The 19,675-nt window shown below is 38.8% G+C and overlaps 2 protein-coding genes across 2 annotated transcripts in view; one reads left to right on the plus strand and one right to left on the minus strand.

The window, feature by feature from the left end:
- The window catches only part of CTHRC1 (collagen triple helix repeat containing 1), a 3,866-nt gene extending 868 nt beyond the window's left edge, over window positions 1-2,998 (plus strand). The window contains exons 2-4 of the mRNA XM_010011862.1: window positions 164-423; window positions 1,526-1,742; window positions 2,856-2,998. Coding sequence (XP_010010164.1) covers window positions 164-423; window positions 1,526-1,742; window positions 2,856-2,998 — 620 coding nt within the window. The remainder of the gene's footprint in view (window positions 1-163; window positions 424-1,525; window positions 1,743-2,855) is intronic.
- Window positions 2,999-6,503: 3,505 nt separating this feature from the next.
- On the minus strand, window positions 6,504-16,912 carry SLC25A32 (solute carrier family 25 (mitochondrial folate carrier), member 32; the record flags this gene model as incomplete). The annotated part of the gene is made up of 6 exons (XM_010011863.1): window positions 6,504-6,639; window positions 7,421-7,566; window positions 8,004-8,117; window positions 14,381-14,541; window positions 15,605-15,690; window positions 16,758-16,912. Coding segments are annotated over 6 exons (798 nt in total), but the record flags the coding sequence as incomplete, so codon positions are not given.
- Window positions 16,913-19,675: the final 2,763 nt, after the last annotated feature.

A 19,675-nucleotide genomic window follows, 5' to 3' on the forward strand; every position in this document is an offset into this window, starting at 1 on the left:
TTAATTCTAGGATTTATGCCTCTTTTCATAAAATAATTGGCGTCTTAATTTATAGCAAATTCTGCTCTGTGGAACCATCTTCTTGGTGATCCAGAAATCGCCTGTCACAGCAGGGGCTTTGTTTGTTGTTCTTTCTTCGCGTTTGACTTGGTTAGCCTCTGAGTGAGGGATGGAAGCAGCAAGATCTGTTCTGTGTTTCAGTACAATGGTGTGTGCCTGCAAGGCCCCAGCGGCGTTCCTGGACGGGATGGAAACCCGGGAGCCAACGGGATCCCTGGGACACCTGGGATCCCAGGACGGGATGGGCTGAAGGGGGAGAAGGGCGAATGCATGCGCGAGAGCATTGAGGAGTCCTGGACGCCCAACTTCAAGCAGTGTTCATGGAGTGCACTTAACTATGGCATCGATCTTGGGAAGATAGCAGTAAGTTAGCTTTGCTGCGGATGCTGCACTGCACCAACCACAGCAGAGTCTCAATCCCCTCTGTGAGCTGGGTAACACCAATTGTACAGGTGTCCCCTTGGACCTTTTTTCATAGAGCTATAGAACGGTTTGGGTTGGAAGGGACCTTAGCGATCATCTAGTTCCAACCCTCTGCCATGGGCAGGGACACCAGACACTAGACCAGGTTGCCCCAAGTCCCTGTGTCCAACCTGGCCTTGAACAGTGCCAGGGATGGGGCAGCCACAGCTTCTCTGGGCAACCTGCAAAAAGGAGCAGAACTACTGAGGATGGGCCAGACTAACCCAAGCAGCCTGCCCTTCGCTGCAGTCTTGGGTATAAAACTTTTAAACACAATGGTGCAAGCCTGGAAAAGAGCAAGAAACCCCAGCTCAATCACAGCTATGAAGCAATGCCCAGATTGGTTGGAGAAATTTAACTGCTATTGCTGTGCTTAGAGTGAGAATCAACCTTTCTGAGCTCATATTTCTCATTGCCTTGTATTTGTAGAACTGTCCCTAGCTTCCCCCATTCCCTGATATCCAGCATTTTGAAGACAAGTAACAACCTCTTAAAAACCTGAAAATGTTTCTTTTTCAGTTGTGGGGCTTTTAGCAGGGATTAAGCCTCTCACAAATCTTGTAATTGGTGAATTCAGGATTTCTGGTAATAGACATAGAAATTGTACTAATAGACATAGAAATCATGCAAGGATGTGAGTACAGCCTTCAGAAAGCTCATATGCCTTTACATAAACCCCAGAATATAACAAGGTTATCAACTTAGCAGCAGGTATTATCTAAATTATGTCAAGAATTTCCACAATCCCCCTTCTCCATTACTGTCTGTGAGGTGCTGCTTCTGATTTGCATCTTTGCACCATACAGTATTTGCCAGGCTCTACCTTTTTCTTCTTTTATTTTTTCCAGAGGGAAGGGACTAAAGAGAATAGTGAAACCATTCTGAAATAAATATAAATATATTCCTAACGTATTCCTAAATCTATTTCCTTAATATAAATATATAGAAAATAAGTAGGTTAAAACCCAGAGGTTGCTACCAAAGCATTTTTTTCTCCTCTCAGGAATGCACATTTACAAAGATGCGCTCCAACAGTGCTCTCCGTGTTCTCTTCAGTGGATCGCTTCGGCTGAAATGCAAAAGTGCCTGTTGTCAGCGCTGGTACTTCACTTTTAATGGAGCAGAATGTGCTGGGCCACTTCCTATTGAAGCCATAATCTATTTAGATCAAGGAAGCCCGGAGCTGAATTCTACTATTAATATACACCGAACTTCTTCAGGTATGTATGCTGAGACTGCATGAACAGAGATGGAGAAGCCAGTAGCAAGTCTAGTTACCAAGTGCAGAGGGTACAGCCTGCCTTATAAACTCAAAAGACTGAAAGGAGGAGGAAGAGTGGCCAGCTATTTTTGATGGCACTTACATTCTGCAATTTAGAAATGGAAGAGATTTCTATCCAGACAGTTCTACTGATCTCTGCTACATGAATACAGATATTCTGTGCTGTATTAGCGTGTGGAGAAACTGCCTTTCTGCCAAGAAGAGTGTCATGTCATACTGATATTTGCACATTCTCTGTGCATAAAATTAGGCTTATGCCTCCTGGAATTTCTACTGTAATTTCAGGTGGGGCACAAAAGTACCTCCAAAGTGAAATAGCTAGGAAACAGTACTCGGTTGCTAAGCAAAAGGCAAATTAGTGAAGTCACTTAACATAAAAGGAGGTGATATTAGGAACAGGGGACTAACATCAAGTCTGTACTTTCTCCATTATTCTCCCTATACTATTTCATATAGCATATGAATCTAACATCCAGAGTTATGATAGGGTTTTTTCATTAAGGGGTAGGACCCACATGTCCTCATTAACCCACCTCCAACTAGTGGTGCTAGTGGGGGGAAAGAGGGGACAACAGAAGTGGAACTTTACACAGAAGCAATAAATTAAGAGTGGAAAAGATTACAGGGTGGCAATCACCTTTGTGGGGCTTAGCTGTGGAAGCCAGTTATGGCTGTGTCCCTATTTCCCCTCCCCATCACTGCTAGAAAGATGGCTAGATGGGATTGAAGCCATATCCCAGCTATCAGTTAGTGAATTTGGATGTTTATAGATGCAGGTGTACCTCCCATGTAGCCATTCTGTGGGTTGTGACCTGCTGCAGGTATTGCAACAGACATCAAGAAGCAGCATGGATAAAGGTAGTGCGTGACTCTTACCTACGCTGCCACATCCCTAAGCAATAGTTTTTATTTCTAAAAGTGCTATTCAGGTTTATCTAAACAGCATGAGCTTGCAATGAATTGCTGTTCTCAAGTACCGGTGTCCATCTTCAGTGATAAAATACAAAGTGGTTGTGTCTGCTGCGGTAACCTGATTTTTGTCTTTAACCAGTGGAAGGTCTTTGTGAAGGGATCAATGCTGGTTTGGTGGACATTGCCATCTGGGTCGGGACTTGCTCAGATTATCCACGGGGAGATGCTTCTACTGGATGGAACTCAGTCTCCCGCATTATCATTGAAGAACTGCCAAAATAACTTTCCCTCCTTTTTCTATCTCTCCCCCCCCCTTTTTTTTTATTTTGTATCATTTTCTTCAGAATTTATTTCTATGGAGTTGGATGCAATATTTGAGTGGAAGGCACCAAACTCTTGCATCTGTAGTCTTTGTCTAGCCTTTTTTTTGCACATTGCAGAGGCTTTTTACAATAGTCATTTTAGAATATAAACATCAAGTTCATTACATCTTTTAATTCTTTGTTTGATGTATGAAAATATACCACCACCATTTTAAGAGTTAACTGTAACTTTTTGTATCAAATAAATAAGACCTTTTACAAATAAAAGATCCAAGCTATTTTATTGACCATCGAAGTGTTTAAAGTGTTTACATGGTCTTGGGAAACACAATTTTCTTAGAAGACTTCATAGAAAGTTCTAAGAAAGTAAACTCAGATCTTGGCTTTAACCGTCAGAAAACATATGTAACATCTACACCTGGTAAACCTGACTACAGAATAGGATGCTCTGCTGTTACACTTCTAAATCTCTCAGCTAACTCCCAGTGACTTAACTGTGACCTAGATGATGTGGTAAGTGTTAAATACCTTGTTCTGAATGACTTAAGTAAAAATAGACTATGTAAGCTCTCCTTCCCTCTTTTGCTTGTCAATAGACTGGATTTCGGTATAAGCATGCAGATGCTAAAAAACTTTACCATTACGAAACTTAATTTAATTGCTCCAATAAAATAATTCTCCTATATTCAGCCTTTCACATATGTACAATCACTTTGGTGTTAAATAAAAGCTAGACCTATTAAACAATTTGGAGGATATTGAAATAAGGCAGGTTGAAATGCCTTTCAAAAAGTGTATTGGTAAAGTGAAAGAATGATGTCACAGCTATTTGACTGCAACCTCCAGACTGGACAAGTGACAATGCTGATCATGGCAGCACACCATTAGCCTCAGTGCTTTAAGTGTTTTTTTCCAAATGCAACAGGTGATATACTATTTTATTTTTTTTTTAATTTTAAAGCTTCTCAAGGGAAACAACAGCCATGTTTACATTACAGAATCAATTTTACAGTAATGAAATAAAAAACCCCCAACAAGATACAGCATGTATAACATGCAGAAATCTACAGTCTTCCCAGAAATTAAAAGGAAGAAACATTAAATCTGAGATAATGAATTTATTTCAGCTAACATTAAGTCTCAGGTTTTTTTCTGATCTGGTTATAAGATTTTCCCCATACATCTCAAATTGGTAGCTGTTGTCTGCAGCTTTTGTGAAGAATGCTAGAGGAACACACCTGCGGCTAGGAGAGCATTCGGGCTTTCCCAACTGCAAGCTTATGTGCGGTACTGCTGTAAACCAGCAAATTATACAGCTGGCATTTTGTCTCTGCAGAACTGTACTGTTTTCATTGGCTCGGAAGATGGGTTTTAACGTATCTGGACACAAACAAGTTACTATGAGCTAAGCCGTGGTGTGAATTTACAGAATGTCAGTTAACATACAGTAACTGATTGTGTACATGCTTGTAGCCTGTCTTTGCATTTATCCTGGAGCATGAGGAGTACACTAACCCAGGGTAAGAAGTGCACAACTTATATTCATACGTCTTCACAACATTTTTTGGATCCTCGGTGGCAGAGTTAACTTGGTTATTCATTCTGTGTAGTAGAAAATACACAAAACCAAGTAAAAACCCTCCAAAGGCAGAAGTTAGTAGCTGTTAGGGATCTACACGGTAATTTTCACGCTAAACTTCCAGTAAATTTGATCCTCAGCTAAATGCACATAGAAACTTTCATAATAAAAAACCAAAGCCAGCCTTAACAGCTACGTGCTCTTTCCAGATGAGATTAGCAACTGTATCAGTAGAAGGGATGGGATCGTGGAGAAGAAAGTGTAAATTATTAATAAGTTAAGTATACACAAAATATGGTATGTGGCAATAGGATCAACAGGAACAAGCAAGTGGATTGCTGAATTAAGATTAAAAATATTGAGCAGTTCTGTAAGATTTTAACTTAAAATTGAAACCAATTCCCTAATCTGTTACTTTTTTTTTGGTTTTTTTATGAAAATGCTTGTTTCTACTTTAGGTCAGTTTTCCGTTAAACAGGAAACTTCTCTGCATGATGTTTTGCTGGATAGTATCCTCCACTCCTTACAAAACTGATTATTTCCCCCTACCTGTGGAATAATCTTTGCTAACTTACTTCCTCCTTAGTTAAGTAAGTAAGAGATGTTTCTACATACTTCTTAATACCTTCATACTAACAGCAGAGGCTGTTGTTATGGCCAGTAATGCATTTTCTTAAAGAAGAACTAAAAAAATAAAACAAACCCAAATATCCAAAAAGTACATATCCTTGACAGCAATTATTAGCATACCAATAAACATCATTATTATACAAATTTACTGAGATGTACTGTAATTTAGTTTATCACTAAGTTAGCAATCAACATATTCTTACAGTCCTCTCCTTAGACTAAATTAGAAGACATTAATGAATCATTTTTAAGTCCTGTGCACAGTATTTTTTTTTACTCGTTAAGAGTACTTTTTTCCAGAGAACATTATTGAAAATAAGGATGTTCATAGCTGTACTAACACTGGTTTGAAAACTGCATCACTATGGGATTACTAGGAAAAAAAAAAATTTAAAATGTTAGCCTACATTCAAATACACATTTACTTACTAGTATTTGGTCAGATGTATCAGCAACAGACAGAATCTCATGGGGGGGGCGGAGGGAGGGATTGAGAGAGAGAGGGCAGGCAGGGACAAGAGAGAAAATGAATTCAGTAAGTGGCCAGCGATGCACACAAAATATACTTTGGTCTGGTGTTAAGCAAGCCAAAAACCACAATGTAAGTCTGTCTGGTATGAGACAAGAACTGTGTTTCATCAGATTGGCAATCATTCAAACCCAAGAATGGACAGCTGTTTTACAAAACAATTACGAGTTTCCAAACTGCACCCCACCGAGGCAGCATTTTTGTGTTGGATGAGCAACGGAATTTGGAGCATTCTATATCCTAAAATCTGACAAATAACACATAGGTGGGTTCAGAAGATCTTGCTTGTTTCTTCATGAAACTCAGATAAAGATTTAAGAAAGTTCTGCCAGACCCCAGGGTTGTTTTTATATGAAGTTTTCCACTTCTCTAGGAGTGGAATCTGACCAACAGTTATCTTAAGACCTGTCAAAACACATCTGTCTGTTATTCCAGGCAGGCGAGGATGAACTGAATTACTGCACAGTTGCCTTTACCCAGTCACAGTGCTATTATTTCACAGTTGCAGAGACATCTGTTTCAAGCAGGCACAGCCGATTCAGAGAAGGCAGCAATGCAAGAACATTCAGCGGAAGAGATGTTGGCAGGGTTTTACTATCTTCAAGTTCTTTCCTCAAAATACTAGATCAACTCACAGTATCAAAGACAACTGCTGAATTAAATTTCTCCCAGACCATAAATACAAAAAATACAGGATAGATTCCTTATGAACACAAGCTCCTACCTTTAATTATTTTCTTTCCTAAAACCAAGTAAAAAACCAGACACATTTTCATAAACAACAAAGGTAATACAGCAGGCAGGAGTCACTCTGATTACATTGGGGATAATTCCTTTGTAAAATCCATGAATTCCTTCTTTCCTTTAAAGACATAGAAAAATATTTAGCTTTAATTGATGTATTTAATAGAAATCAGATGTAAAACAAAGCCTAGAATTTTTGTTCTTGTGCTCTGAGAGCTACTTCAGGTTAAGAGTAGTAATTTCAGAGTAATTTCTTCCTATAGTGTTTCAGAGCCGTAATACATAAAACCTTAACCCATCATTGGTTGCATACTGCACAAGTGGCCAACCTTAGTAACTACAGATTTCTGTGTGAAAACTCTCACATGCCCTGTGGAGCTGAGGGAAGAAGCTTTATGAGAAGATATACATAGGTGTGAGGTAACAGTTCTCTAAAGGTCCTGTGAGAAGCCGGGACTAGACTACAAATGCAGTGAGGCCCCATGGTAACCCAGGGACATCAGTGTAAAACAGCTCTAGCTAGCTCATTTCCTCCTGCCAGGAATTTGGATTAGCCACAACTCCCAGCAGCACAACACCGCTGTCGGACTGTTTAAGATCCCAAACACAGCCAACTCAATGTTATTTTTTAACCTGTAAGTGAAATTTGCTGAGAAGAGAGAAGGGAGACAGAGTGAATAACAGAAGCCTGCAGGCTACCATTGACCCTCTCCTATCTCGTCCTTTGTCCTTAGATTATTGCTGTTAGCGGCAACTTGCAAAAAAGGCTTTGTACAGCTAATATTTTGTTTGCTCTGAGCTGCACTGGTTCTGCAAGTTGGCATGGAAGCCAGTAAACATAGCTCTGATTCTTTAAGACTTACTTTCTAAGACATAAGCTTTAAATTCTGCATGCCTACCTCCACGTCCTGCGGATCACATCAAACACACCAGAATATGTATTATGTTGATCTTGAAGACGAGCTCGCACAACTTGATAGGGATACGTTGCTGACACAGCAAATATTTTGGATACAGCTGCCATCATTATGTACTCCACAGTGTTCTAAAAGCAACAAAAATACCAGGCTTCCCCTAAATATGGTTTAAATTACCCCATTTCCAAAAATCTTATTTGATTTTTAAGTGTTGAACTAAACAGTAGTCTACATTTTCCCCCCCAACTACCTTTGCCCAACTTGAACCTAACCAGTTTTTCATGTAAGTCTTTAAGACCACCACCTATGGTTCCACAAAGTAACACAAAAAAACCCATTCCTCCCTCTACAATTCTCAAAACACTTTTCCCTAAAAAACAGGAAAAGAGCACTACCCAGTAGCTTGTTTCTAAAAAGTTCAAAAGTATTACTTCTTTCTATATGTTCTACATTCCAATTAACTTATCAATACTTTGTATACTTGGCTGTACTACAACCTAGACAAATGGAATAAATTTCTGCTGATTCACATGCCACAACACATTCTTAATCTTAAGAATTGTACCAATTTTGTGTCTGATACTCTGTTTCTATACTTGTTGTATCTCAGTTTCAAATCCTCATATGCCATGAACTGAAGTGCTCCATGTGAAGTTCCGAACAAACCAGGCACAAATCCCTGAAAAAAGGAATAAACCAAGGTTAAACAGCAATGCACAAACACTATACAACTTGACAGAGCTCAGCTTATAAACATATGTATGTCCTCCACTACTTTAAAATTGTGACTGCATTACTCATCACCGTGCAGTATGACTCAAAGCTGATTCTGTGCTGATGCTCTTAATGTCAGACATCACACAAAAGTATAATAAACGTACTTTTCTCCAAAAGTCACAAAACCTAAAAACACCTAATGAGTGAGCAAGCTAAAACAAGTGGATTAGGGACTCCTCTTCATAGAACACAAGCACAGGTTTTAAAAAGCTGGCAACATGGATCAGGATTCTAAGATTACAAATCAAGCTGCAGTCTTGCAAATGTGTTGCTCAGTGCCTGTCCCTTTCCAGGACGGACACTGAACTGTTCAGTTCCCATCTAAGACTGTTAAGGTGATGACAGAAGCTGGTGTCTCAGTTAGGAGGGCCATCAGGAGTGGAGGTACAAAACAATTCTTGCAATCAAGTCCTGGAGATAGATATGTACGTGTGTGTGTGTGTATATACAAATGTGTATGAGACATAAACATTTCTGTATTAAAAATGTGTGTATGTATAGAATCATAGAATCATTTAGGTTGGAAAAGACCTTCAATATTGTTGAGTCCAACTGTAAACGTAACGCTGCCAAGTCCACCACCAAACCATATCTCTAAGTACCTCATCTACCCATCTTTTAAATACCTTGAGGGATGGTGACTCTACCACTCCCTTGTGCAGCCAGTTCCAATGCTTGACAACCTTTTTGGTCCTAATACCAAATCTAAACCTCCCCTGCTGCAACTTGAGGCCACTTCCTCTTGTCCTATCACTTGTTATGTGGGAGAAGAGACTGACCCCCACCTCACTACAATCTCCTTCCAGGTAGCTGCAGAAAGTGATAAGATCCGCCCCCCACCCCGAGCCTCCTTTTCTCCATGCTAAATGACCCCAGTTCCCCCAGCTGCTCCAGCACCTCAGTGTCTTCCACACACAGACAGAGTGGGAAGTTGAAGAGCACACAAGGACTTACGGATAACTCATGTTAAAGAAATAAATCTAAGCTTCAGATCAGTTTGAGTGCATTCCTCACCCTGCTCAGAGCACATCCCAAAACAGCCCAGCAGGGTTTGCAAAGCAGTCCGTGAAATGTTCCCCATTTGTAAGAGGCAGTAAGGGACAGTAAGAGTATAATATGAAAGTATTCAGAAACCTTCTCTTTCACAAAAGTTAAAATTAAGGGGAAAGGTAGGTATTTTCTGAAGTGTCTATAAGAAACAGAAGGTTCCTTTTGGAGAAGGACTAGCTCAGTTGAAAATGAGTAAGACAGCTGCATGAGTTCTGACAAGCACTAATTCTTCTTTTGAAGAGTTGGTCGCTTACACTGGAAAAATACAAATAAATGGGGAATTAATCATATTGGCTAGAAATGACTTAAGGGAGCCAAAAGCGTCCTGAAAACTGTTGCAAAGGGATGATTACAATGGAGTAAGTGATCAAAATGTGGATAAAAGGACTCAAAGAAACAGAATTTTCCCCAAAATACTGATATTTAGTAGTTTTATCTTATTTCCATTCAGGTAAGACAGAGGAATTAAAAGATGTTTTCAGAAACAAAACTCTATATTAGACTAAATTGGAAGCCCAGCATGTTGAATAAAGATTTATCAATACACTACTAAAAGCCTGGAAAAGGAGAAGAAAAAGAAAAGGGATCTTGGTAGAAGACCACTGGAACAGTGTCACAGGACAAAATGATCAATTATTCCATGAACTCCTAACTTACAGGGAAAAAACCAAACAAAACCTAAAACAACAGCAGGCATAAAAATTGCACTGATCTTCTATTATTTCAGAAATTAGCTCTCCTTAAGTTTCCAATATTATATCCATTCAGGAAGAGATTTTCTTCTCATAGTAGAAAAAAATGGTAATGAATTAATAATCACTGACCATGAAAGGACGTAATGCATTAAGGGCTAGCTAAAGCCTTTGAAAAAATAAAACCCCACTTCCCCAAATGAGAACAAGTGGAATTAAACCAAACAGCTACGTTTTGTCAACTGTGAGCATAGTCATAGAATTTCTGTGAAGTCTGAAGACAAAGTACCACAACAGAGGGAAAAGGACAAGTTTGTTTTTCAGAAATCCTGGATTAGAAAAGAAAATTAACCAGTAATAAAATAATATAAAATATAAAATAAAATAAAAACAGAACAGAAGGAACAAAAAACCCACTCCAAAATTATCAAAAATTTCTAAGAAAAAATTATCTAGGTCAGCAGAACAAGGACCAGTATGAAATTTATGTCATATCAGGGAAAAACTTCACAAACATTTGCCCACAAATAGACAACAAAACTGTTAAAAGATGGAGAAAGTAATTGCTTTTTACTCGGAAAGAATTAGAATGATGTATTTTTATCACAGGAGAATGAGGTAATATTCTCCCCAACAACAAAAGAAGAATCTTAAACAACACTTAAAAGTGCTAAACTCTTTAAATTTAAGCCAGTAGATTTGGATAACTTGCATTCAAGAGTCCTAAGGCATCTACTGATGATACTTGTCAAATGAGTGCCAGCACGCTCTAAGTCTTGTGCTGATGGGGAAAGCTTCCAAAGACTGAAGGACTTTTAATGTTGGGCCAATATTAAAAAATGCATGTAAAAACCGACATGCTCTTATGGAAAAATGTTTGGAAGTAAACCTGATTTTTTCACAGTAAATGAAATATGTTGGCTCAGGAAGTATTGGAAAGATATTCCTACTCTGCTTTCTCATTCTTACAATTTTACACAAAAATCTTCTTTGCCACAAAATTTGATAGAATTTGATATTTATTTTTCATCTAAAATATGACTTTTAAGATCAATTTTAAAATATTTTAGTTTTATGTACTTCTTATTTTTTACTTTAATATTCAAAACATATCTTCAGAAGATTTTTGCCATGAGGGCTGGACAAGATCAGTGGTTGCTCAAAGAAGTTCTATTTGAATTCTCTTTTGGAGGATTAGAACAATAGACAGAATTAACTATATAATTAGCAATTCAGATGGTAAAGCATATAATTCTGAACAGCAGACAGTGGGGAAAAAACAGTTTTAAAGTTGGCTTAAACAGCTCTAAGTGTCGAAGATCCAGGACAAGAGAGAAATGTCCTATGGTTAGCATTTCTAAGGTTGCCAATCACAATAAAAAGGAACACAGGCAAAGGTACACACTGGAAAGCCTGTTTCTTGGTAAAGAACAAGCTTCATTTGGTCATGTGGTAGCCACATCGCTGCCTGACTTGGAGAGCGCTCACACCAGGGCAGCCTCTGCTGTATGCTTTGACAGAATGCAGCAGATTGTCCTTGTAATCTGTTTAGCGTTGTCGTCATTTGGGTTCTCAGCATGCCAAAGACCAGTGGTATCAGAGTGCTCTGCTCTGACAACTTGTGCAGAAAGTCTCTGAAAGTATGTCATTATCTCCCTATGCATCTTGATTCCTTCATGGTGAAAAATTATACCATCTTTTATGTGAAAGTTACTTGTGCTTCTAATCTATCTGTAGAATCTGGGAGTAAAGTTAAAATCAAAATGGCCAAATCTCAGTGGATTTTGCCATATAAAAGTACAAAGACATAGAAAGTCACTTAGCTGACAAGCTATACATTTGCAAGAAGAAGAAAAATAGCATAAGCAAAATAAAGAAAGAGAGCTAAATGCCTTAGGTAATAATGGACAGGAAAAAATACTTTATCCTCAGAGTATTGGATCTTGCCTACCAAAGGCGAAATGACAATACAAAAGCACCCAGTATATCTGTTTCACTTGGTAACAAGCACACATTACTGCTAGAATTCTGTTGTTGTTGTTAGCATACTGTATTGTTACTTGCAGTCTTGATGACTAGATTTTCCTTTAATCTCCGTGTTTTTTCTGCATTTCCTGTTTATTTTACTGTAGCTGTATTTCTTGTTGCTGCTTCTACATCTTCGCTGAAACTTAAAATACAAATACAGAAACATGGAGGCCAGGAAGAACGCTAGCTGCATTCTTGATCGATGTTTTAGTAGTCAGTCACTCCAGACTAGGCACCTAACAGTTTTCCAACAGTTCAGTAATATTTATGTTTCTCTTAAAGTGCCCATGCCTACAATCTTACGAGTATTCTACAATGTTAGGTCTCTCCTGCCTTACACTTGAAAAGAACCATACAGGGTGACATTTAACTTCATGGCAAAGCAATTTTTAGAGCTCAGACCTCCAAGAGATCCACAGGTGTGTTCAAATTTCATAACGCAAGCTGTTTTTTTCTTAGCCTGGTGTGCAGCAGAGCAGCTCTGTCCCCAGTCATCCGGGGGATGAAGGCCAAAGGACAAACCCTAATGATGGAAGGTGGGTAAGATCACTGACTAGATGATTACTGGCATAATTGGTGAAGGAAAGGCTCCTGCCTTTTCAAAACCAGGCCAAGTTCAAGAAGAACAAGTTATTGAGGAACATAGCTTCAGATGAACTATAGTTTAACGAATGAACAATACCCACAGAGCTAATAAAGACAGCTTTGATCCCTGCTAGAAAAATCAGTGCATCCTGACATTAAAAGTCTTGTGCCCCAAAGGACTGAAAGGAATTGCTCAGAGTGGTAACAGCATCTTGTGCAATAGAGAGCAAGATATGGAATTGCTTGGACAGAAATACCATTCTTTATAAGAGTAATTTCAAATTCAGCAGAAATAAATTACTTTCAGATTTTATTTCCAACTTGTGGTGGTATTCTCTGAGATTCCCTTATTTGCTGTACAGAACTCTATCTGAAATTAAGATTATGAGGAAAAAGAAGACATTCACATGCACTACAGCTCCTGCAACTTACAGAAATTAACAAAACTTCAGCTGCCACATTTCAAATAAAGCAAGAAAGAGAAAAAATAAAGACTCCCCCAAAACTAGAAAACGGAGGAAGGCTAAGGTATGTGCAAGTCAAAGAGCCCCCTGAAGAGGTACCTTTTTCCCTAGGATAGACAAGGTTGAGAGAATCCTGACGTCAAGTCAAAGTTGCTCAGTGTGCACAGATATGTAGGTCACTTGGGACCTATGTAGGTCACCTGCTTTGCAGATTTAAGCAAGTAATTTGCTCTTTCAAAGGAAGTACTTGCTTTAACTTCTCACTTGCAGATTTACACTACAAAGAAGCGTCTAGTGCCAAAGGCAACACATACTACATGCACAAAAAATCTGAAAAGTAACTCAATGAAAGGACATCTTAAAGCCTAGCAGATGCAAGAAATTCAAACTTATCTACGTGAAACAGAGCGGACACCCAGGCAGGCAAATCAGAAATCCTGACAACTTCAGTTTAGGAATAAGCTAGGTGCCTTGTTCCTGGTGTCAGAATTTGGCATTTATTAGTATGTGGCATACTAGTCTTTCAGCATAGGAATGATTTTACTTTTCACTGCAAATAAAATAATATTCAGTAATCAGGACAATTCCTAAGAGATAGTGCTCTTGTTCTATAGCATTACTGGCAGGAGAGCCAGACCGAACTAAAATAGGTTTCTTCACACCTTCCAGGCACTGATGAATGCATCTTGATGTCATGGCCTGAAGGAAGGAGAAGGCAAAAAGTCCAAATCCAGTTGCCATCTGTTTCCCTAAATTAAGGGGAATAAAAACCCCACACATATGCAGACCATACTTAGAAGTCTGCAAATTTTATGGATCTAGAGATGACAGATTACAGACCTCAATAACTAGAGGGCAAATGAGCAGTTGTGAAACCGTCCCTTGTGGAAGAAAAAATTAGCAACTGTTTTAGTCATATGTTATCTTCCATAAGATGTCACAAAGACAGAGATAAGGGATGAAATGGAAAAAAGCACCAGCAGTAAGATAGATTACACTACTGCTGCCCTCCTTATCCCAATTCTAATTATAGGAAAGCTCAAAAAAACCTAAAAAGCAGCTTGTGGTTTACTCTCATTTTAGCATTATCATCCAATAGAAGATGGCTTAGTCATAAAGCCTATACTCTATTCTTCAGTGATTTCCTACATTTCAACAGTATAATAGCTTTTCTTCTGATTAAGCCTTTTTGGCTGCAGTTCTTCAGTGGGAAAGAAGACTCACAAAATAAAAGTGAGCTAATGGAAAAAATTACTTGCATTTTTTTGGTAGATGAGTATTTACAAGTCTCACCATGCTACTGACTTGTGCCAGCCAATCCTGGAATTTTTCTTAAACTTCATTACCTTATATAAGCCACGTATGCCCTCCATCTTGTATATCTTTACAAGAGCATCACACATTCCTCTGTATTGCCGCTTTGATGGGTCCACACCAGCGTTATATTGCAGCACGAGTCGTGTCTTTGTTACCCATATTGGGTTGGTAATGCAGAGAGTCATGGCTCCTGAGGGCAGAAGTTAAGAGTGGTTGGTATGCTAACTCCAAAGCTTGTCCTAGTTTGTTCAGTCCAATGTAACACGCTTCTACAATGCTAAAACTACTTATCCTATAAGAGTACTAGTATTACTTAAAACAAGTGAAGTTTATGCCCACCATTGTTCACTCTCTCAGCCTTCAGAGCTCACAATCAAGCCCAATCTACTCCTTCTGTAAAGCATACGGCTTTCTGCATATTCCTAGTACATTCCTTCTTTTGCCTCACCTTTCCACAGTATGTAGTGTAATCTGTAGTAGATAGGAAACTAAGTAACTTCTTAACATAAATCTAAGTTATTCTTTGGGTATACAATGGTTCAAAATTTAATGGACACCTCAGTCGTGAGAAATATGCTTAATCACATTGGCAAGTCAATAGAAGCAACCTGCTACAGCTTTATAGGTTACTGAAAATACAGCTGTAAATCACTGTTTTCCACATGAAACAATATACCTTATATTTCAACATTAAACAAATGCTCCAACACCCTAATAAAGTCTTCCTAACTGCCTAGATTAAATACAACACAGAAGCATGGACAGGAACATATGTTAGTAACAACATATTACAAGTCTTGCAGATAGAAGTTGTATTTTTATTTCAGATGTTTAGTTTCTAAGAAAACTTGGACCATAGATAAAGACCAATTCATTTATTAACTTCAATAGGCCTTCTCTTTTCCAGGTCTAAGTGTTAAACATTTAATGAGTTATCAAGCCAATAGCAGCCACAGTTATATTTTGGGACTCAACATATTACTAAATACGGAAAACACTTATACACAATGAAAACAAGGTCAAAATGGATTTTTGACAACTGCTGTTTCTAAGCAAAACTGAAGAGACCACAGTGATTCATCTATTCATCTTAGACATCATTAATTTATTTACAGACAATAAATGACTGCATTTGGACTCAAACACTTTACATTTGCCACCTGTAACAAAAAGTAGCACTGACACACAAAGGCAGGGAGCAACATATGGAAACGCTAGAAGCAAACACTAATCCTCTCTGCATTTAAACTCACCAGCCTCTGCAGCTGACACTAGGTGTTCAGTTGCACTAAGACTTTCCAGCTTCCCTTCCTTCCTGTAAGCTTTGATGGCACTGTAACTGGAAAATGTAAAATATATTTTAGCAATGGTGAAAACAAATTTGTATCACTTAAAAACCCCACAAACAACAACACATCTCACTTAATGGAAAACATTAGATAGTACGCAGCCTTTGAAAACAAATACGTAAGTAAACTATATTTGTTTAGTTGATTAATTTATCTCTGAGCAGTCACCTCTTTAAAGTGAACTATGGTAATACATATCTAAGTTGGTAAAGTATTATTATTGTCAGTATCAGTGGGGCACATCTTGAAGCAGCTGTAGGATCTCAAGACTTCTAAAAAAACCCAAATAGATAGCCTCCTTTTTATTGAAAGCAACAGTGACAGGTATCTATCTTCTAACTTGAAAACACATCGAGCTTTCTTCTCTCCATCCAGTTTCTACTTTTTGTGGATTGAGATACTGTTAACAGGAGCTGAACCATCAGTAGGAACCTATAGCAAAGCTTGATGACTGAAATAAACAGTAACTACTGATAAGCGAGGTTTTATAGGTGTACCAACTAACTGTTCCCTAAAGTGTTACAATTAATAGGGGTCAGCAATAAATCACATCACAGCTAATAAAGTACAAAAACTTGAGTATTAAAAAATGGGTTTATAAGCAAAGCCGAACAACTCACAGAAACAATGAGAGACCCAACCATCACTAAAATTATTAAAAATCACTTAAACATTTAGCTTGATCCTGTTCTCTAATTCTTAACACGTCAGGTTAGGCTTTTATTTTTTGTGAGGTTTTAAGCAGTGTATTGGCACTTTTACAGGATTCTTCATGACTGATGTCACCATCTCTAAAGTTTCTTAGTATTTTCACAGCATCAAGGGAATGCACTGTACTTGACAAAGTACATCAAAGTAAGGCAAAGTCAGGTCTCTGACTCAAATTTCTTAAATTCTAAACCAGCAAACCATAATAAAGTGTAACAGACCTGTACTTACTAAAAGAATCACAAGTTTGTAAGCCATGTAGCACATTTTTACACCCCCCAAAGAAGATGCAGTGTATATCTTAACATTACGCTGCGCAGGACATGACACGTTTTACAGTTCTACTTACAAGAAAAAGTAAAGTCCCCAGGAAGCCCCTGCTCCCAGCATGTTTGGTGTTACCCCTTGATATAAGCCTCGTAGTCCTTCATGCTTCCAGACAGTGGTCATGCAGTGGAGAATCCCATTGTACTTTGGCCTCAGCTCCAATCCATCATTTACTATGAAAGAAAGAAATCAGACTGAAAAAAAACATTTCAGGAAGTATGAAGTTCAGCTGTGTAAAAGCCTCCATAGAAGTACACCGCCTACAAAGCAAGCTGCAGATGAACATGAAATCTAACTGATCAGCCGTATTTTAAAAGTATCCTTTTAAAAGCATGCAAAAGTTGGGGTCTACACCTTTGTAAGTCTAGACTTACAGAACTTCAAAAAAAGAAAGAAAGAAAAAAGAAAGAAAAAAGAAACACAAAGACGAAAAAGAACTTTTAAGGTCTGCAAAAGGAAAGTTCCCATTAGTCTGACAGGCTAAATAAATGCACTGCTGTTCATTTTTGGTGAACAGCAGCTTTGTGGTTATCTGTCTCTTCTTTTTAGCACTCCAGCAATTTTACATCACATTTCAAGTGATACATGTGGGATATTTGACAACACGTTTCTATAAGGAGTTTAGACAAGCCCCAAATATCAACTCTTAAATTCAACCTTCCCCTTTAAAATGTTTTCTGAGTATTTTCAACGGATCATGTCTTACTGATTCCAAAGTCAGTTTTTACCACAGCATTCAAAGGTTATTTCCATCAAAAATTCCTGTGTTCTTCTATTCTTACTGAATGGATTTGTGGGAAAAACACCAAACAAATACATTTCTCCCACCCAATAACCAAACAGCTGGTTGTCCAAACATTCAGAAAATATCACTGTCAAAAAGATAAAAAAGGCAAATTTTTGTTTGACAGACTTCATTTAGAACAGAGATGTTTACACAACTTAAGAGTGGTAACTGCTATTGCTCCTCCTGCAGCAGCAAATGAGTAAGTTGGTTACTGATGACGTGCAATATGACGCATGGGGAGATGACAAGAGGTAACAGACACAAGCTGGAACAGTGGGAATTACAATTGGAACTTTGTCTTCATGAGAGTGATCAAATACTGGAACAAGTTGCCTAAAGAGGCACCTTCAGAGCTACTCAAAACTCCAGCAGACAAGACTAAGCAATCTGGCCTATACAGACCTTACCTGAGGAAGGGGTGAACTCCACAGCTCTTGTCTGACTCTATGATGCCAACATAGCAGCAGCTTTCATTCTTTATATAGACATAAGGATAGATTGCAGTTTTACAGAAAACTAATCTCCAAGTTTCACAGTCAACAGTTTTCGTGTCTCAAACAAGATTAATCCTTGTAATCATGAATTTCTGTATTCTGTTCAGTGCCACATTTACTATTCATTCTCCTTTAAACCTGGTGTACAGTACTGTATGCTCTGACAGACAAAATGGTTTTTCTGAGCACAGTGTGACATGGCCTCAACACCTTGACAATCGCCCAAAACTAAAAGACAAATGCCTCCTTTCTCCCTCCTGAATGAGCCCTGCTAGACCTTTCCCAATGACCTTTGGTTTTTTTTACCATGCTGCCATTAGATCAGATTTATAAACACGTTAAACAACATGGGAAATCAGAGATGTGAATGCAAGTCTGTCTGTCAATGATGCTACTAGAATCCTCACAACATTGATTTCTGGTATCGGCTCTTACTTCCTGGTTGAAGACAAAACATAGGAATTGTTGTTTTCAAACCAAATGAGCAAGTGACCTCCAGAAGTCACCTAATCCACTCCCCTGCTCAACACAGATCTCATCAGATCAGGTTACTTAGTGGTATGTCCAGTCAGTTCCTGAATGTTTCCAGGACTAAAGAAATTACAGCTTCTCTGGGTAACCTCTTCCAGAATGTGACCACTCTCACAGTAAAAATCCTCTTTCCTAAAGTAACTGGAATCTCCCACGTACCCACTTGTGCCTGTTCCCTCTTGCCCTACCTCCCAAGAAGAATCTGGCTTCACCTTCTGTGTCCTCCAACCACACAGCCACACACTACAATAATATGTCCCCCCAGCCTTCTCTTCGTGAGGATGAACCGATCCTGATCCATCAGCCCAGCCTCCTCTGTCATGTGTCCCTTCAACAGTCTGGTGGCCTCCACTGGAATCACGCCAGTCAATGCCTTCCGTGTGCTGGTGAGCCCCAAACCAGACACAAGTACCTCAAACGCAGTCTTACAGGTGTGAGACTGAGAGAAAGCTGCTGGCTACACTCTTCGTAACACAGCCCAGGACAGGCCCACACTAGGATATGCAAGAAAGTGTTTAAATCCAATTTTGCAAAAAGCCTGTTTGGAAATATAATGCTTTTAAGTTTTATAAAACTTCTCTGTGATAGTTCATTATTTTTGAGATCTTAAACAGCCATGGATCCACTCAAAATAATAATTCAAAGATATAGTGAAATGTTTCAACCTCTGTAAAAGAAAATATGATAAAAAGGCAACATGTTTCTCATGTTAACAGCAAAATCACTAGGAAGGAGCGGATATGTTTCCCCACAGAACACCAAACAAGTTAGAGTTTTCTGCAAAACAATACCTCTACTGTTAACAACCAAGATTATTATCAGACTACCGTTACGCTTTGAGCATTGAGACTCTTTGGTATAAAGGTGAACTTTGAACGCTGGCTTGAGACCATCCGCCTGTTAAAACCAGACAATCTTGCTGTGTCCTATGGCACTGATGGTCATGGAAGAGGGAGAAGCCCGGTCAGCTCTCAGATCTGCCTGAAACCGGCCTGAGGCCCACAGCACATATTTTATAGTCCCTGGAAATGACAAGAAGATTAATTTTTGGGATCCGGGGCGGGGGGCAGGGAAAGAACCACAGACCATCCCTTCGGCCTACGTCCTGTTTATTCAAGCCGTGGGGCT

The sequence above is a fragment of the Nestor notabilis genome, unplaced genomic scaffold, assembly GCF_000696875.1.
Source record: "Nestor notabilis isolate BGI_N333 unplaced genomic scaffold, ASM69687v1 scaffold30163, whole genome shotgun sequence".
NCBI classification, from domain to species: domain Eukaryota; kingdom Metazoa; phylum Chordata; class Aves; order Psittaciformes; family Psittacidae; genus Nestor; species Nestor notabilis.